At 35.9% G+C, this 13,175-nt stretch overlaps 1 protein-coding gene, 1 long non-coding RNA gene and 1 pseudogene across 3 annotated transcripts; 1 reads left to right on the forward strand and 2 right to left on the reverse strand.

Moving 5' to 3' along the window:
* Positions 1-1,191: 1,191 nt before the first annotated feature.
* LOC137738059 (uncharacterized) lies at positions 1,192-2,669 on the reverse strand. 2 transcript variants are annotated; one of them, XR_011068861.1, is made up of 4 exons: positions 2,274-2,669; positions 1,983-2,139; positions 1,677-1,791; positions 1,192-1,334 (listed from the first exon to the last, which is right to left on the reverse strand). It is a non-coding gene; the product is annotated as an uncharacterized lncRNA (long non-coding RNA). The 2 variants fall into 2 exon arrangements; XR_011068860.1 differs by lacking the exon at positions 1,192-1,334 and having other exon boundaries at positions 1,528-1,791.
* A 1,254-nt stretch (positions 2,670-3,923) lies between these two features.
* LOC137736105 (exopolygalacturonase-like) lies at positions 3,924-5,123 on the forward strand (annotated as a pseudogene).
* Positions 5,124-10,651: 5,528 nt separating this feature from the next.
* LOC137737142 (large ribosomal subunit protein eL14z-like) lies at positions 10,652-12,676 on the reverse strand. Its single transcript, XM_068476533.1, has 5 exons — positions 12,544-12,676; positions 12,302-12,403; positions 11,226-11,355; positions 11,021-11,133; positions 10,652-10,846 (listed from the first exon to the last, which is right to left on the reverse strand). Exons 1-5 carry the CDS (start codon positions 12,544-12,546, stop codon positions 10,790-10,792), a joined length of 405 nt encoding a protein of 134 aa, XP_068332634.1. The 5' UTR covers positions 12,547-12,676; the 3' UTR covers positions 10,652-10,789.
* Between the last annotated feature and the right edge of the window lie 499 nt (positions 12,677-13,175).

A 13,175-nucleotide genomic window follows, 5' to 3' on the forward strand; every position in this document is an offset into this window, starting at 1 on the left:
TAGAGTAGATAAGTAATGTTGTATAAGCCTAGTCAAGCTATCACAACTAACATTAACTGAGTTAAACAAAGATATATGGACACTGGCTAAGCCAAAACAGCATATAGTGAGACCAATATACTTGCACGTCCTTGTCCGCCGCCATATCAACCCTCTGAGTCATGGAAGCAAAACACTACTTCATGAAAATCTAAGGATACCATTTCACACTAACAAAACAATAAAGATCACTTTTTTGTTGTTGTTCTTAGTGGTTAAAAGAAAATATATAAATGACTGACAATCCGGATCTTTTTTTTTAGATTGACAGGCCAACTTTATTTTTCAAAAAGAAAAAAAAAAGAAAAAAAACTCAATGGTCATTGTTTGTTATAAGAAAAGGAAAAGAGAAAAAGTGGTGTAGTCGTCATCTTTGTTAATCTTTGAGATTCTCTGGACCATGTTGGGGGGAGGATTTTGTAGTCATCATCTTTGTTAATCGCATCTTCTTCTAAATTATCTTTAGAAAGATTAACTTGAATATAATTCTGCAAAACTACAAATGGATGGACACAGCCTGATCCCTTTTCTTCCACTGTGCTTTTAAGATAACAGAGAAAAGCCTCTGAAAATTGAAGTCCATAGGGCCCACTTTGTAAGTCGGCTTTGCAGGGGCATTTCAGTGCCTTGTGAGCCTTGGCAAGAAACTCATTTCCATCAGTATTTCATCAATATAGAAAGGCAGAAGCTTGATGCAGGCCCATAAATCAAAAGAAAACAGAAATATTTCATTGCACAGAAAAAAAATGCTAAAAAACAATGTGAGTCACAAAATATATGAAACCTAGATCAAACATCTTGATAAAACCTAAGAACAACTCCACAAATTTCTGAGTTGTAAAAAAAAATTCAAAATCCCGGATCAAATTTCTTGATAAACTTTAAAAACCCCAATTAAGATGAGGAAAATACATGAGGGACTAATTTTAGCCATATTAGTTGTTTGCATTAGGTTTTGAGAAACTCAAGTAAGGAACAAAAAATGAAATCAGATAAGTAATGTTATATTCAAAAGGTGAACACTAAACGTATGATAAAGATGACAATGAAATTGAATTATGGGTTCCTACCGTGCCCTTTGTGAACTGTCCTTAGTTGAGCAAAATATTCATATATTTTCCTGATAGGCTTCCACCTACAAAGGTAAAAGCAGAACATCAAAAATCATGCAAGCGTCCCTGTAGAACCTTTCCAACTGATGAAAAATAAGGGAAGAGATCAAGACTGACCTGCTCAGCCAAAAACTCGATTTCAACAAAATCTATTAATTGCACATCTTTGTTCTTCTCAGCAACCTGTTAGTCGTAAATTCAAGGATGAACATAGTATAGTAAGATTGTTAATTCACAACACAAACCAATCGATGGTACAAAATATAATCACCTAAGCCTAATCATCTTATATTAAAAAGACATCATACAATAACAATGAATGTTTTACAGTGTGCAAGTGAAGCAGCTTTCATTTGCTAATTTCTCAAGTGATAATGCAAGCTCAATTGCCGGATAAAAAAATAAGGACCAAGAAGACATCAAATCCAATGCAGACAGCAGATAAAATTGAAACCAAAAGGCAAAAGCTTTCTCTAACAAATAGATACATATAAAGAGTCGTTTGGGATATAGATATTGGTGGACCTGGAAGAATAGAGACGCACTGAGTAGGAGAGAGCAAAGAGAGATAGTGGAATTTTGGAGGAATACTGGACGACGACGAACTGTGCAGCCATAGCTGTTGGTGGCGGTGATTCCGCTGCGAGAGAAAGTTCGAAAAAAAAGTAATCAATAAATCTTACAGAACTGTAATAATTCAGTCATGAGCTTCGAATCATTGACATTTCAATTATAAGGATTCATAATTTAAATTTTAAGATAGTATTAACGGTTTACAAAATTAGAAAGGTACAAAGCCATTAATAATTATGTAACTCAAACTCTTCATACCTAGACTTTGCTCACTACAATCTCTATTTTAATCTTAGCGGCAAAGTTCTCTTCATGTCTCATTACTTCACTCTTCTTTCTTCTTCGTTACCAAAATGATTTTCTTCATGTACTATCTGATCTATTCAGCTATTCTCCTCAGACAACAAATTGATAACTGGGAAGAAAGAATAAAACATGCATCAATAAAATTTCAAATTTTTAACCACCTCTAATTTATAATTAATCTAAGTAAATACACAGCAACCACAACAATAAGAACTTTCAAATAGAAACGTATCTATTAACTACCATGCAGAGGATCTTCCTAGATCCAACTTCCCACAGCCCTATGTCCCCCATATTGGTACCAACTGAAGCATATACAGAGATCAATCAACAGTCAATTATGAGCAGCAAGCATCTAGGGAAAAACTGTAGAGCCGAAGGTATACAAATAAATATAAGGAGCTACTTAAAAAATACAACCCAAGAAGCAGAGTCTGCTGTGAATGATGAATATCCATGCTCATGGGAATTGAGCCCTGATTCAAAGTCCGTGTGACATTCTTAGGCAAGTCATCAGGTGCATTCAAAGCTTGCCCTGGACATGTTACTGGCCACATGTTAACAGGGAGATTAATCATAATCCCTGATTTCCTGGTATTCCTGTACAAACTGATTATGGCCTGATTTTTTTAAAATCATTCCATAAGCTGCAACCACAACACAGCCACAGCAATAAGAACTTTCATCAGTTGAATCTAAGCTTGCAAAAAGCATTCCATGAGCTGCAAAACACAAATGCAACTGACTATTATGCATACCTTTGAATTTTTCAGATGTTTCTTCAGATACAGTTCATTGGAATCCAGTGTAGGTGGTGGTGCTAAAAGCAATACATGTTATTTGCTTCTTCCAATTTCTACATAAACACAAATTAACAGATTAATCTCCCAATTACAATACGTAGCATGAAATAACAAAAACAGCCAATATAATTTGGTGCGTTAAATGCTTTGCCCTCCCTCATTTTATACATCGTGGGAAAATATCAAACCCAAACAGAAGTCCTCTGAAACTCCGATTTCAATATAATCAAACACAAACAAAATACCAACTCAACTCTGATTATAAAAAAACTAAACTAAACTATAAATTGAAACTTTCAACAGAATAACCCCAGAATTTTAAATTACTTACCTTGAGAACAGAAGGGTTTTGCAACCTACAAACAAACATCCAAATTTTTCTTGAAGGATTACGAGGCGAAAAAAATAGCTGAAGTCAGTTCACTTTTCTTGTATTACTGAATGTAGCTGGTCATTGCTTTAACTGAGTTCATGTAGCCTCAGACTGTTAATTCACTACAAGGAAAAAACCGAGATGCCAAAAAAGGCCGTGAAAAAAGGCTATCTTGCTGGAGAACTATAGTTGAATGGATGAATTGAAAAGGTGAGTTGAATCAGTTTTTAGTGGGATTCTGAACAAGGTCTCTTATTTCCATATAGATACTCGTACATTATAGTTTCGATACTCAACTCATCATTGGGCAATACTGGTAATTATTCAGCTCAAACTCAAAAAAGTATCAAATGTTGCTGCTGTAGGACATTTTTAGTTATGAATAAGGGGATCAAATAGGTCATCAATGTTGTAAGGGAATGGGTACTTCCTAAATCATGTTGGCATTGATGCTTTTTAAGGAATATATGCAGCATAAAACTGTCTTACGTTGGACATCTGCGCTTTGTTGGTGATGCGCTAAACAGTTTACTAATTATAGGATAGAAGTTGAGCTACAATTCAACTGCCTAAGGACATATATAAAAATAGCCAGTTTGGTTGGTCATTTTGATGGTGTTGACCCTTCAGGTAGGACTATAAATTGACCTGAAATCCAAATGTAGTTTCATCATTCTTCCATTAATCAAAAAGAAAATAACCGAGTGAAAAATCAAGATGGCTCGGACATTGAATATCCTGGCAGCGTTCTTGTTCTTATTGTCAGCATCCAAAACTCAAGCTGAGCCGGGTGTGTTTGATGTCACGAGTGCGACATATGGGGCAAAGCCCGGCTCTGATATCACGCAGGCTTTAGCAAAGGCTTGGACTGATGCGTGTGCATCACCGACGCCGAGTAAGGTTGTTGTTCCAAGCGGGACGTACATGTTAACAGAAGCAAGTTTCAAAGGTCCTTGCAAGGCTCCTATTGAGATTCAAGTACAAGGGAAATTAACAGCTCCAGCAGACGGCGGCAAACTTACCAGACCGGATACTTGGGTTTGTTTTGAGCACGTCAACAAGCTCACCGTATCAGGTGGTGGAACTTTTGACGGCCAAGGAGCACTTGCTTGGAAGAAAAATGACTGCAACAAAAACAAAGATTGCAAATCTATGGCCATCAATATCAGGTTCGACTTCGTTACCAATTCCACAATTCAGGACATAACCTCCCTCGACAGCAAGAATTTTCACGTCAACGTTTTGGGGTGCCACAATGTCACATTCCAACGCGTCAATGTCACGGCACCGGGGGAAAGCCCAAATACGGATGGAATCCATATCGGGCGTTCAACTGGAATCAACATTACTGATGCACACATTGGAACTGGGGATGATTGTGTTTCCATTGGCGATGGAAATAAAGAAATCACCGTAACTAGGGTTACTTGTGGACCAGGCCATGGCATAAGCGTTGGAAGTCTTGGAAGGTATCCGAATGAAGAACCTGTGGTTGGAATCAGAGTTAAGAACTGCACCTTGACTAATACATCCAACGGTGTGAGAATCAAGACATAGCCTGCTTCTCCTTCAGATGGTATTGCATCAGATATGCATTTTGAAGATATTATCATGGTCAATGTCAGCAATCCTGTCCTCATAGACCAACAGTACTGCCCGTGGAACCAGTGTAAACAGAACATTCCATCGAAAATTAAGATCAGCAACGTCAGCTTTAAAAACATTAAGGGCTCATCTGCAACTCCCCTCGCAGTCCAGATTGTATGCAGCAGTGGCATAGCGTGTGAGAAAGTGGAATTGGATGACATCGATCTCACCTACAACGGAAATAAAGGCCCTCTTACCTCTCAATGTTCAAACGTGAAGCCCACCATTACTCGCGTGCCAAATGCTCTTGCGTGTGCCACCTCTTTGTGATCAAACAAGTAGAAAATATATTCTTTTATTCTTTTATCATCTTGTACTACCTCTATCGATCTGTTTTTTTTTTTTTTTTTTTCTCCGATCAGATACCTGGTTTTGTTACGAAAAAAAAAAAAAGGAATTGTCCTGAAATTGCATCAGTTTCTACTCCATATATGTACTTTTCTTGGCATGACATCAGTGGGACATTCCCTTTTCTCAGTAAAATTGACAACTGAATCATTTTTACGATGATAAGCAAATATTTTTCCGAAATTGAGTTGACATTTTCTATAACTGTATCAGTTTCCTGGGTTTTACGTGCTGCTGCCAAAATATTAAGAAAAACCAAGTAAGAACCCTAATATAGCTAAACATTAATCAAAAGAAACAAGAAAAATATATAGGGGATTAAATCGTTAAACAAAAGAACCCTAATATAGTTAAATTCTAATGTAGATTTTTCGACACAGTGGATTAAATCGTTAAACAAAAGAAACATACATATTTTACAATGCCCAACTAAGATTTAATTACGTGTTAGAATTTTATATATATAGACTACAGGGATTGCTCAAACTTGCCTTTCCCCTGAATTTCTTGATTCGTTGAAGCTGGTGCCATAGCGGCTCTGCTTCCAAGAAGATCAGCCAATTAAGGTGAACGCAGAAGTCTTTGAGAAGTAGCGACAGACGATAGGAACGCTTTATCGTCTTCCTCATCACGATCTCTATATCTGCCTTGAGTGGATAAAGACAACCCTTCAACTTGAAGTGAAAGCTCCTCTTCCCTAATATGGAAAATGCGCCTCACGATGTTCCCAATAGCAAGCTCTGCAGTCCACCCCCAAGTCAACATGATCATTATATAATTTATAACGATATAACAAAGTATTAGCTATACAACTAATTGCACAAGAATCTCATGTATATGAACAAGACTTGGGGCAAACTCAGAATGCTAATCTCTGAATTCCGCTACCTAATTTAGATGTATCATTCTGTCATCATTAGACATAACCCAAAATCTATATGTAAATCTTGATGAGACTGAGAACCTAATTTGAAAATTACTAATTTACTATATTCAATTTCCAATTATAAGAGTAATACAATTGCTAGCTATCAAATATGTTATTCTTAATCAGCACATTCTGACACAAAAGTTCAACGAATCAATTATACCATTTTGACCATTAATTATAATAATTCAGGTGCACAGTTTGACAAGAAGTCAAGGAAGAGAATATTAGAGTCGGTTGGCTAATCAGTCACATCCGCACCTAGTACTCACCATCAAGGTTCGTATGAGAGAATTTTCATATCAACTAATACATTGAACTGCTTGCTAGAAGATGAGACGACAAAATTAAATGATGATGTCACCTAGATCAACGTGACTACAAGAATATTGCATCAAGGCGCAATTTGTTTCTCCAGTTGTGAATATCTACACGCTAGGTTCTTGCAAGTGTTTTATTACTCATGTATCTAGTGTTCTTTAATCCATGCCCCTATGGATTCATATACATCTTTTTAATTGAAAGCTTGGTACGATTTACTCTACTACATGAAAAGTTTTGATATAGAATCGATTAATCCAGTAAAATCCCAAAAACAATTATCACAGAGCTGTGGAGAACCGCCGCAATAAGAGCAGCTGCTTGGTTTGTAGGTGATGGCAACTTCTGTGCCGATATAACTGTCCGAAGCAATTCTGCCGTTAGCCAAGCAGTCTCCCGTGAACCCTCGACTTTCCTGCCATTGCAAAAATCCATAAACAGCCGTAACAAAAGAAAACGAACAGCAACAGCCACACAAAGAAAAGAGTACATGCATGCATAGATACACACGTACAGTTAAAACTCACCGCTTCCGGAGACTGGTAGCAAGCTCATTCACGAGACCTTGGACGTCCGCGATAATTAAACCAAACCCTAAAAGGAAAAAGATAACAAGAAAAGAAATAGAGAGTCAATTGATTTGAGAAGGAACAGACTGTTTTTGGCGTTGGTTTTTCTTTTGGAAAGAAAGAGGACGAGATCGTAACTGTTACCTCTGTAGGGGGATTGTTGTCTTACGAATTGTGAGAAGGTGACTTTGTTTTTACTACACAAGTATCTAAAATAATTTGGCTTTTTTTTATTAGCACTCCACATAATGTTAATGCACCCAACATTAAAATTTAATATTAAGTGGTTTATGTAACTTACTATGCAATGACAATTTCGACCTTTTGAGATTTAAAGACAATAAGAAATTTCTAAATACACCCCAAATTACTTTTAATGTATTATTTATCTTCTTCAACTATCAAAACCCCTCTCACCCTCCACTCCATTGTTGAATAAAATTCTAACTATTGAAACTATAAACACATTGATTGAGAAAAAAATTAACGAATTAAACACGATATCAATATTTCGGAAGTTTCACATGTGGTGAAATTTCATATTTGTCATTGTTTTAATTATTCAACGACATCGGTAATTATTTAAGCCTGCTTTTGCTTTCCATACTACCCAATTTCATAGGAGGCCAACCCAGCAACGCCTTTTCTGTTCTTATTCATCTTCTAGGGTTTACTTTTGCTCTGTTAGGTTCCTCCTAGTCGCCATTTTTTAGCAGAAATCCTTTTTTGTTAGCAAAAGGTTTAAGGGATAGAGACAAGGAGATTGGCTGTGATGACCCAATGAAACTCAAGCTCAACAAATCGGATTGTAGACTTCTCTTTTTAAAGAATGTTAGGGTTTTAATCCTGAGTCAATTTTGATTTATAAAAATTGAAAATGAGTATTATAAGATTTGAAGAATGTGGGGTGTATAGAAAATGTGGGATGTATGTGGAAAATATTAGGTGTATGAGAATGTAGGGTGTAAGGGTATTTATTATGAGAATGTATGTGAGGTGTATTAAGATAATTTTTAATTGAAAAAACAAATTTGAAGTGTATTAAATATATGAGGTTTAATCAACAATAAGTAAGGTTTTAATAGAATAAGCCAATTAATTTAATGTTTATGAGAAGCAGGATATGTAATATCAAACTAAATAAACGCGAACTAGTTTTTGATCTAGTTGTACTTTTCTCTTTGAAGTAGGAAATTGTATCTCCCTCTCACCTCGTGATTCAGAAAAAAATAAATAAACTTAGGGGGGTAAGAGTTGAAGTTTCGACGGGCTTTTCTTTTCGGTCAGTAAAGAACTTCACCAAAAGCTTAAGGGCCCGTGTAGTGGGCTGTCATCGCGCACGCCGTGGTCAAGTTGCTAGATCTTCAGGCGCGGCCGCGTCGTCGGGTCGACAAGCCAATCTATCCAATCTAATCTTTGTCTAACTAGTCCTCTAATCCTATCCATTCCACCAACCTTCACCAACACATTTGGTCTAAGAGTGCATTTATTGCGTCGAACTATTTCGGACTAGATTTGTTTTGGGAACTAAGTTGGACTGGCTTAGATGAGACTAAGCCCTAATTTGGTATTAAGGTGATTCTGAAAAAAGTGGCTATCACAAAAGACTGGGAGCTTTTTTCAATTTGGTAAACATTCAGCTGCAGCTTTTTTTCATAGTTTTGGGTGAAAAAAAAGCCAAAAACACAAAGCTGCAAAACCCAGCTTTGAAAAACCAGTTTTTTTTCACATCTGTTTTATATAAAAGTTTATCAAACATTATAATACTACTTTTTTTTTTTTTTCAAAAGCACTTTTACAAAAAAGTTTACCAAACACTGTTACTTTATTTTACAGTTGCTTATTCTCACAGCACAGCAGAAGCAGTTTTTTTTTTCAAAGCACAGCAATACCAAACCAGTCCTAAACTAACTTAATGAAACGTTTAGTCTAGTGTCAAACTAAAAACTAAAAACAATAACAACAAATTCTAATATTATATTATTTAATAATATTATATTATTTAATAATATTATATTATTTAATTCACTATAATTATTATTTTATATTATTAATTCAGGTTTGTTATTATTTTATTCTTACTTTTGTTTATATTTTTCCTCTCCAGAAACCTCCGTAGTGCTTTCCTATTTCTTTTCTGTTCATTTCCCCCACCCTTCATAAGTTTCTCTGTCCTAATCCCTTTTTTTTCTTTGTCCCTCTCCCTTTTCATCTCCACCTTTTTCTTCCTATTTTTCTCTGTTCATCTCCCTTGTTTCCTTTTCTAATTTTTCTAAGACGCAATTAGCAAATCAGAACATATCAGAGTTTGAGTCATATGGATGGATACTCATCGTTCTGCTTCTCTGGCGTCAATGACGAAGGTCTGCGATTAGGGAGTCTGGAGTGCATGTGTAATTAGAACGGCTCTTTGTGCATGTGTGAATGGACGACTATTGTGCTTTTCATACACACAACGATTTTTTTTTATGTTTTTTTCTTTTTTTTTGTATCGAATTTTGGGTTTGGATCTGGTTTTGAGAATGGAAAGAGTGTATAATTTTTTTCCTTTTTTGTTTTCGAATGTTGAGGGATTTAGGTTTGAAAATGGTATATGAGAGGGGCGAAGCAGAGCAGAGTTGGTAAATGGGATATGGGTTTCGAATTTTGTGAGGAACGAGTAGGAAGAGAAGGGGGCGGGGGGTGAAGCAAGGAGTTGGTCTTAGCAATCCGGCCAATTTCGGAGGTCTCACTAAGACCCTCTAGCGAAGCCGTTAGTCTTGGTTAGTCGAGGCGAGTCTCATTAAAGCCTGTCCCAGCATGGAACAAGCATGGCACTGCATTCCCACTTATCCAGTCTAGTGAATGCTAGCGAGTGCAAACAAACACACCCTTAAAGTCTTTTCTAAAACATAGAGGGCATGATTGAAATGCTCTAATCTTCTGTAATAAAAAAAGAATTAGGGTAACTTGAGCATATAGGAAGTAAGATGATCTCTAATGAGCTCTCTAAATGAACTCCTAACTAGAATTCAAAGAGGATTTCAAAAAAATAAATAATAATAAATAATAATAATAATAATTATGCTCCCTATCCAGCTCTTAAGATAAGGATTCATCTAGGAACTCCTAGTGGAGACTCCTTATTTTCTCTCTATGATTAATGCTAAATATTCCTATTGGAGAACAAAATCAACTAGATTTTCATACATTGAACTGCGGATTTTACGAGGAAACCCACTTTTTTGATGTCCACATGTTTTAGTAAACTCATGGATAGGCAGGAATTCAATCGATTCTAATACCCAAAATTTAGCAAACGTGAAAAACTCAAAAACCAAAAGAAAATTAATTTCACATCATTTTTAGCCTCGCACACATCCGTTTTTCTTTTTAACCATCGGATTACATAAATCAAACAGAACCAACAAACAGAATTAAACAAGAGTGTATAGGAGATCAAAAGTGATGTGCGGTTATCATTTCATTTCCCAATCAAAGTTATTGCAATTCTCAAGTTCAACTCACATGTATAGCAGAGTACTAAATACATTTGTGATGAACCCAATTTTAGCCGGGGTCACAACTGATACTAACTTTTGGTTGGGGTACTTATAGGCGCAGAACCACCATATTAAAACACAAGTCATCCATACAAGAAACTGAAGATCTATATATCAAACCATAGTGTCAATGATATTAGAAATGGAAAAAAATCTGAAAATCTAAAATTGATCCGATACAGTTTCGAAAACAAAATCCACGATAAAATTGTAAACTAAAAATATAGTCTAAGCTGCACTCTGCTTCTTCAGTTTCGCAAGCTCATTCCTGACAAGCCCAGCTTTCTGCAAATGAGGAAAAGGGATTAGCACGACAGAGTTCAACATGTCAAAGATGAACAAAATCATAGTGACCGTCTACAAACATTCCAAACTATGCCTCGTAAGGAAACAAGGCGCTTTTAAAGAAAGGAGTACATGGTTTAAAACTTTGTACTTGTTTATGGCAAAACAACCAACCTTAATCTTAGCCAGCATGAGCTTGAACCGATCAAAGTCATTAAGAGCCGCCCTTCTCTTCTGAACAATCAGTTTTCTACCCCACGAACTGTTCTCCCACTTCTTCTTCACATCTGCCAACACGTATACAACTATTTCGAATAAAACTATGACATAAAAAATAAAAATAAAAAGACTATTACTTTTTACGAGGAGTTGAGCTTACCAGCGGCCTCCATGGCAGCAAGCAGTTCCTTCTTCTTGGGGACCCTCTTGATGTCGATTTTGATGTCAGTGAGAGAAAGTCTCTTGAAATTCATTTGGGACCTCACCATATCAGGGGCATCAACCAGAGCCTACAGAGAATTACCAGAGGATCAAAACGCTGACGTCAATGCAGAAAAAACATCACAAATACATTGAAGATATGACAAGACCACCATCATACAATTACAGATGGGCAGATATCGATTTGGTTCTGATTGGAGCCCAATCAACACCAATTCAAAATTCTACCGTTGTGATTTATCACACCAAATAAATACAAGTTATACAACCCAACAAAATTCGGGTCAGATTGGATTGGTAATCATGTTATAATCTGCACTCAAACGAAAAGTTTAGATCTTAAAATTTTCTCACCAGCAAGTAGGAAACTAACAAAATCCATGGGCCAGAGGAGAAGTTGTATGAGAAGCTAGAACTTAACCCTTCTAATAGATGCAACAGATTTCAGTATATTCAAATTATAATTATTTAACATTCCCATCGTACCTAGTCGCATTCAGCAAAATAGTTATTAGACTCTTCTAAAAATCAAGAGACATCCCAACATGCATCCAAGGGAGTACGCATACAAAACACAATGGCGAAGCACAAATAATAAATTTTCATTGTTTCAATCCAAAACCCTTTCTTTAATATATTAGTTGATTTGTTCTCATTTATATATCTAAATACAACTCAAACAACACAGTAAGTGACCTTATTGTTTAGGGAATGGTTGCGTTGGTTGTAAATCTCTAGTCCGAGATTCCAAAAACAATAATAACAACGCAGTTCATAGAGCTCAAAATCTAACTACTAGCTCCAAAATACTTGAGGAAAAAGCATAAATATGCAGCACTGAAGCTTCCAACTCTACCCAAATGAAGTCCCAAAAAATGCCCTTCTATTTCCCCTCAAATTTTCTACGCTAAAAACAGAATGCAGCAGAAAATTCCAACTTTACAACCAAAGAATAAAATTCAACAAAGTTCAAAAATAAAAATAAAAAATGGAAAAAATGAAGGAGAAGGGTACCCTGTTCTGGTCAAGGACATCGACGATGACGACGAGCTTCCCGTAGTCCTCCCCGTAGTTGACGAGAGCCACCCTTCCGATCTCGACGTACCTCTTGAAAGGCTATCCAAACAACAACAAAAAAAAAACAAAACAGGGTGAGATCAAACAAGAAGAACGAAACGAAGTCGTATTAAAAGAGTATACAGAGAAGGAAATCCAATGGGTGTGTGGATTAGAGTGGAGGAGAAGAGATAGCTCACCATTTTCTGCTTCTGGTGTGAGAGCTCTGGTAGTGGTAGTCGTAGTGGCAGCGGTAGCGGTCGAGGAGGCGGAGCGGAGACGAACAAATGCAGCCAAGGTCGGGGATTTAGGGTTTTGTTATTGTTATTTAGGATGAACTTGGATTTTTCATTTCTTTATTTATTTTTTATTTTTTATTTTTTATTTTTTATTTTTTATTTTTTTGGTTGTTTAATAAAAGGTGAATTAGAATTATCAAATTTGAGTGAGGCTGAGTCGAGTTACCTCAAATAAGCTTTAGATAATTTTTGCAGCATACGTCACATGGTATTTCAAGTTTTAACCAATTTAAACAGTTTATTATTTTCTCAAATATCATCTTTAAAATAAATTTAAAAAATTGGCCAAATCGAGAAATATAACCTTAAGTTAATATGTTAATCTATATTTGAAGCATTAAATTTTTTTTTTTAAATATTATTAGTATTAGTGAAATTGAGAGAATTTGAAACTATTATATTAATTTAAAAAAAATTAAGTTTCAAACTCATGATGCATTGAGAGACACTTAATAACTTATTCATTAGGATGTTAGCCTACATGCGTGTTCCTTTTTTTTCTTTTTTTTTTTTCAGTTAGATGCGGTAGGTCG

Source organism: Pyrus communis, chromosome 6, assembly GCF_963583255.1.
Source record: "Pyrus communis chromosome 6, drPyrComm1.1, whole genome shotgun sequence".
Taxonomy (NCBI): domain Eukaryota; kingdom Viridiplantae; phylum Streptophyta; class Magnoliopsida; order Rosales; family Rosaceae; genus Pyrus; species Pyrus communis.